Below are 7,500 nucleotides of genomic sequence, written 5' to 3'. Positions count from 1 at the left end.
CAAATCAGAAGCTGTTCAGTGATCTTGGAGGTGTTATAGCCGATGCTTGGCCTGTCACAAGCATAGAACCTGGAGATCCTTGGGTACAAGTGAAAGGCCGCTATAGTGTGATCAAAGCCAAGAGCCTGGTATTGTGTCCAGGTCCTTGGGCAAAAGAGGTCCTCACACCTTTAGGCATTGACCTACCACTGAAGTATGTAGTTTTATGCAGATTAGGTTTGTTATTATTCTGTGATTGTTTATATACTGTAGATTTTATTTTTTGCTTTTTGTATATGATATTCCTCTTTTTGGAAATTGTTTGTCTAGAATATTGGGTGAGATTGAAAGACAATATTGTTCATGACATATTCAGTGTATGAATTTTACAATGAAAATAAAATGATGAAGATTACCAAATTAAAGTCTTCCTTGTATGTCTTTGGTAGAGATTCACTCAAGTCTCTTCATTACCCAGGACTGTCCGATTAGGAGTATATTATTGGAAGGTGAAGGATTTCAATTTTCCTCGCGGTACAATCTGCGATATGAATGATCCTCAGAATTTCTTCTATGCTGTCTCGCCACTAGAGTACCCTGGCCTTATTAAAGTAAGTATTTATAATTGATGTTTTCATCTAGAAAGGTGTTTATATATATGATATATATTATAGTGAAAGGAAAAGAATTGAAATATATTTCAAGAAAAATCAATAATGAAATGTAAATGATTTTTATTATTTATCTTAGAAATACAGAATGTTTGCAGCTGAACTTTTATATATATATATATATATATATTTTTTTTTTTTTTTTTTTTTTTTTTTGAGTGTTTATTTATTTATTTACTTATATATATTTTTTTTTCATTTGTTTTTGTGTATAAGCATCATATGTCCATGAATGCTTACATGAATATGGTTAAGCATATATTCTTACTTTCAAAAAGTTAAAGCAGCCTACCAATTTTCTCTGAATAGGTGGGACTTCATGAAGGCGTTGAGACAACTCCAGGTGCAAGGGACAAAGTAGACATGTCAGATATAAAGAAAAAAGTATCTCAGTATATCCAACAGTACATGTCAGGTGTGGAGTCCGAGCCAGCTATTGAAGAGTCTTGCATGTATACGGTATGTGAGTTTGGGTATCCTGTGTTTAGGAAATGAGAGTATCACTATCTTGCCTAGGGTTTCCTGAAGTTTCTCTCCGAGGAAGAGAAATTGTGAAGAATTAAAAAAGGGAGATTTTTTTTTCTAGGGGTCCCAATAATGATAATGAATTATAGTGATGATGATATTGTTGATAAGGATTATAATGATAATGAGTGCTGAGGATAACAATAATAATGATAACATTTTTCCAGGTGACTCCTGATGAAGATTTTGTGATAGATTACCACCCAGAGCATAAAAATATAGTTTATGCTGTTGGTTTTTCAGGTTAGTTTTGGAATCTTATGATTTGATGATGTTTATGTATATGTTGAAATAGATAATTGTTAACTTTTATTAGAATAGTATTTACACATTTTTCATTTTCTTTATGATATTTTTCATTCTCTTTGAAAAAGAACCTTTTTTTTTTTTGCTTTGAAAACACTGTATTACTTTTCTTTATCATTTTCTTTAGGTCGAGGCTTCAAGTATGCTCCTGCTATTGGGGAGATGCTGGCTGGAATGGTTCAAGGTCATGACCCTATTCATGACCTAACACCCTTCAGTGCTGCTAGATTTACCAATTCAAGTCGAAGTTCCCCCATCAGTAAATACTGACAACTCATGAAGCTCCCACATTAGGAAATACTGACAGCATGAATCTTTCCTGTTAGTAGATACTGACATCTGATTGTTGGTCAAGGATGTCACCGGTACTTTTAAAAGACATATGAAATAGATGTTTAACAATATTGATGTTATACTAACTCCATAAAAAGATAGAACTAAAATCCTTAGTAAACTTTCGTAGTAAACAGCAATCCAGTGTGATGATCTGTTTGCAGTAGAAAGGTGTTCATGTAGTAGTTCTAATATATTCTAAAAATAATGTAGATGTGATTAATATTCAAACTTACCCAATTATTAGGTCTACATATTCTCACATGTTTACTCCATTCCTTGAATATTTGTAAAAAACTTATTTGTCTATTGTTATTATTATCATTATAATTACTGCCATCATCTTTATTATTGTTATGATATTAATAAGAATACTAATGACAATAGAATTTAAAGACTTTTTATTACAAAAATTCAAGGATAATGGTAAAAAAATTAGCTCAGGTAAGACTACTAACTGACTCCTTGTGAAGTTATCCATGTGTAAAGAAAAAAGACTAATAAAATAAAACCTCACTGGAAAGTCCTCCCACCATCAATGAATTAAGTTTACCAGTTTAGGTAAGTGAAAAGTGCTGATAGATCTATTGGTGTATTGAAGATAATACAATCAGGTCTTTTTTGTTGGAAGTTTATGGGACCTTGTCTAATATTCTCTTGAAATAATCACAATAAAAAAATATCACAATAGAAAATCTCAGTAAATTGTGATAAGTCAAATAGATTCCAAAAAAGTACAGAAGCTTCTACATGAATGGGTTTGAATACAAATACTTACTGATTTTCATTCAGACATAAATTTTGTAGGCCATTGGTCATTGTCTGAACATAAACAATTATGTCATATTCACATGCAAGTAAGGTACCAACTATACTATTAAGAATGATATTGTATTTATGTTAGGACTTGTTAAAGCAACTTGGTACAAATTTCCATTCATCAATACATAAACAACTACATTTATTGAATTATATAAATAAATGCATATATTTCACTATAGTTATTGTATATCTTCATCATGTATATCCACTCTCTTGTACAGCTGTATTTACATTTTTTTACATCTTTTACTTCTAACTTTTTATTTTAGCTACTAAAGCAATATCCTAACCAACATGCAACATACAATATCATGAGTTGCCTAATGATAGCATGAATGTATCCTATTTGTTATAGACTGTTACCTATTGAACAAAGATTTATATTTACAGACTGACTTAATTTATTACCTTTTACACTTTTTTTATCCATAAGTTGTTAAGAAATTAATGATGTAATATTATGTACCAATATTTTCTGCTCGTGTGATACTGATATGTTAATAGGGAAGGGATATCATAATAGAGCAATGGTTTAATTTTCAAAGAAATTGTTAAGTTTATTCAAGTTTTATATGGAAAGTACAGAGGCACTATGAATGTGTGAAAATTATTATTATAAGATCATATTTACATTTTGTTATAATGATAGTAATGATATAATGGTAATACCAATAATGACAATATTTTTGATACTGATAATAATGATAATGATGAAAATGATGATGATTATAACAAAAAGAACACTGATAATGATGGTCACAATAATGATAGTAATGATAATAATGATAATAATGACAATGATAACAGTAATCATAATACAAATCATAATGATGATTGCAATGTTGATAATATTCACAATAATAAAAATGACAATAATAGTCATGATGATTATAACAATACTGAGATTGGTAAAAACAATTTGAATTATTATTAATGCAGTTTTTATGTAATTTTAATCATGATAATTTTTTTATTGCTATTATTATTATCATTACAGTTACTGTTATCATTATTGTTATTTGCTATGATGATTATTATTATTATCAATTTTATTATTATTATTATTACTATTATCAATACTGCTATTATTATTATCTTTATTATCACTATTAATATCATTATTATAATTATTGAACATTTTCATTGTTATTGTCATTATTGTTTTGTCATTATTATTAATAGTGCTGTTATTGTGATCATTAATATTATTTTCGTAGTTATTATTGTTATTGTCCTTATGATTATTATTATTACTATCATAATCATTGTTATCATTATCATTATTGATATTATTATTGTTGTTATTGCTATTTTTTTTTTTATTATTGATGCTATTGTTATAATTATTATTTTCTTGTTAATATCATTTGTAGTGTTATTGTTATTATTATTATTATCATTAATAATAATAATAATGATATTATTATCATTTTATAATTATCATAACATCATTGTTATTATTTTTATAATCATTATTATTATTTTTTTATTATCATTATTATTATTAATGTTATTGTTATTATTTTTTTCTTTATTATCATTATTATTATTATTATTATTATTATTATTATCATCATCAGCATCATAATTATTATCATTGCCATTATTATTATTATGATTATGATAATAATGATAATGATGATGATTATCATTATTGTTATTATCATCATTATTATTATTATAATCATCATTATTATTAATATTATTATTGTTATTATTATTATTATTATTATTATTATTATTATTGCCTATGACTAGCAATTAACTGATAATTATTTTTGTTGTTATTATTGTTATTGTTGCCATCAACATCATTATTGTTATTACTATTATAAGTGTTATTATTTTTTTAACATAATTATTGACAACATTTTTACTATTGTTGGTGTTGTTGTTGTTATTGTTAATTTTGATATCATTATTATTATCATTATTATTATCATCATCCTTATGATGATTATTATAATTATAATGATGATGAAGAGGATCATTGTTATTGATATACTGATATTATTGCTACGCCAGTGGGTCTGTGTCTCTGTGCAATCATGTGTCAACAAGATAACATGATGCAAGAGTCGGGGCGAGAGGAGCGAGGAACAAAGCCCAGGAGAGAGGGAGTTTGGTGCTCCTCCTGTGAAGACCTCGAGAGTGACCTTGTGACCTGAGATACCTTGTGTTGCACTGTTATAAGCCTGTATTGTGCAGTGTGATGTGTTGGTCCCCCCCCCCCCTTGTATTGTGAACATAAATTAGTGTATTTGTGAAGAACTAGTGTCAATAAAAGATATACTTGTTATTGTGTGTGTTATTGTGTGTTTACTTCGTGCCCTACCTTGCCTCGTGGTACTCCCCCCCCCCCATGGTGTTCTGTGGTGTTAACTTCAGTATTATTTTTATTATTATTGCTTACCATTATGATTATGTATATATATCTTTTTTCACTGTTGTTGATTTTATTTTTGTCATTATTGTGATTTATTATTATTATTATCATTATTTTTTATTATTATTTATTGTCATTAATTCTACAATTATTCCTCTTATTTTCTTTCTTCTTATTATTATTGTAATTATTATTATTATTATTATTATTATTATTATTATTATTATTATTATTGTTATAATTATTGTAATTATTGTTATCATTTTTATTATTGTTCTTAATACCATTATTACTATCATCATTATGTATTATTATTATGATAATGATTAATATGATATTGCATTATTATTTTTTTTTTTTATCATTCCATTGTTGTTGTTGTTATTATCATTATCATTGTCACTATTATTGTTATTTTGATTATCATCATTGTCCTCATCTCCATCATCATCAATCACTAGTCCATATACATAATAGTAGTAGTAGTAGTAGTATTTATAGTGGTATCCTTAGGCTACTACATTGCTACCCCTGCGGCCTCATAGCTCGTGAGTTTCCTCTGTCGCCTGTCGGTTGTTGCTGTGGCTTGACTCCGTGGCGGATGAGAAGCGAGCTTAGAGTCACTCTCGAGTCAGCATTAGTTGGCATAGGACCACGAGTCAGCCACTCTCGAGTCAGCATTAGTTGGCATAGGATCACGAGTCAGCCACTCTCGAGTCAGCATTAGTTGGCATAGCATCACGAGTCAGCCACCCTTGAGTCAGCATTAGTTGGCATAGGACCACGAGTCAGCTACTCTTGAGTCAGCATTAGTTGGCATAGCATCACCAGTCAGCACTAGATGCCGTTGGGCCTGCCGTATCTTAGGCGATGCATCTGATCCGTATATATCTGGCTTGTGGGAATGTCATTACTATTGCTATTTTTATGATTATTATGATTATTATCATTATTATAATCATTACTATTGTTATTACTATTTTGATCATAACATCGTTAACATTATTATTATTAACAGTAGTAGTAGTAGTATAATTATTATTATTTGTTTTTTTTAAACATCATTATCGTAATAGCTATGACAGCAAGAACAATATTATACACATGTTTATGAAAACTGAAATAATTAGCTAATTAGCTTTCACCAATGTGAAAAATAATATAATTCATATATGGTTGTGACCTATGATAAATTGACTACTGTAGTGAAAGTAATAAAAATAAAAGCAAGATTATGAGGATTATACATTTTGTGATTACAATATATCTGATCCGATTATGTATTTTTGTTCTTTTTTTACAGGAATCATGGTAGTAATGTTGAAACGGAAATGCAGAATATTTCATTTGAATTACGTAAACAACCAATAATAATAGATTAAAAGGTATTTGCAAGTACCAAATATTAAACACTAATTATATAAAACACAAAAGAAGACATACACTTACACGTTGGAATACACGCACGTACGGCTGCACGAATCCAAAGACACAAACATACACATACAAAAACAAATATGCAATGCACACGTTAAGAAAAACATGAATAAATTAGACACCACAAATACGCACTCACCCCCAAGTTATTCGATAATCTAATTTTTGGCGTATAGGAAGAATACACGCACACACACACACACACACACACACACACACACACACACACACACACACACACACACACACACACACACACACACACACACGTACGCACGCACACACACTCGAATTAGGGCACTCATTTCCGACCTCCAGAATCAATAATTGAATTTCCTTGGTCTCCCTTACCTGTGCGGCCCCCGACTGACTGGTTTTCCATTAAATTGACATTCATTTCTTTGTCACTCATTCGTGTTTTATATGCAAGGTTTCTTTTTTCTGTTTGACCCTCAGTCTTTGCGGTCTTCATTTTCTTTATATTTTTGTCAATGATTTTCATTTTCGTTTTTGTTTTTCCATTTCTTTAGTGCACTTTCTCTCTCCCTCCCATGCCTCTCTCTCTCTCTCTCTCTCTCTCTCTCTCTCTCTCTCTCTCTCTCTCTCTCTCTCTCTCTCTCTCTCTCTCTCTCTCTCTCTCTCGCTCGCTTTCTATTTGCATACATTATGATGGGATATTGCCAACGGACAGAACAAAGGAAAAACTGTATGTGTATAAAAATGTATAAAAAGTTAATCGCCTATTCGTGAGACGGAATTACGGAATATTCGCCAAGTCTTAACATAGCTGCAATTAGAACATTGGCATCGTTGGTGTACCATTCCCGTGGGCGGCAGATCGAGCCCCGTCCAAGCTCTTGAGTTTCCACTGTTCCCGGCGAGCACTGGCGTGCGTGGACAACACGTTAGGTAAGGTTCAAGTTCAGATCGCGTCAACACTCGTTGGCACACTCTTGCGCGAGTCATCACACGCTTACAGGCGGGCTCGCTCCAGTGCATGTAAGCCCGGCGTAGCATCTGCTCCGCATTTCTAGCGTATCC

At 30.5% G+C, this 7,500-nt stretch overlaps 1 protein-coding gene across 1 annotated transcript in view; it reads left to right on the top strand.

Annotated features, from left to right (window-relative positions):
- The window catches only part of LOC122254500 (peroxisomal sarcosine oxidase), a 15,381-nt gene extending 12,360 nt beyond the window's left edge, over nt 1-3,021 (top strand). The window contains exons 5-9 of the mRNA XM_086530447.1: nt 9-193; nt 458-590; nt 960-1,109; nt 1,343-1,418; nt 1,609-3,021. Coding sequence (XP_086386573.1) covers nt 9-193; nt 458-590; nt 960-1,109; nt 1,343-1,418; nt 1,609-1,751 — 687 coding nt within the window. The 3' untranslated portion in view covers nt 1,752-3,021. The remainder of the gene's footprint in view (nt 1-8; nt 194-457; nt 591-959; nt 1,110-1,342; nt 1,419-1,608) is intronic.
- The last annotated feature ends 4,479 nt before the right edge of the window (nt 3,022-7,500 follow it).

This window comes from Penaeus japonicus, unplaced genomic scaffold (assembly GCF_977035675.1).
Source record: "Penaeus japonicus unplaced genomic scaffold, GWHDUDI00000001_assembly GWHDUDI00000033, whole genome shotgun sequence".
Taxonomy (NCBI): domain Eukaryota; kingdom Metazoa; phylum Arthropoda; class Malacostraca; order Decapoda; family Penaeidae; genus Penaeus; species Penaeus japonicus.
Note: the sequence above shows the minus strand (reverse complement) of the source record. Positions and strands in the feature narration are given on the sequence as shown.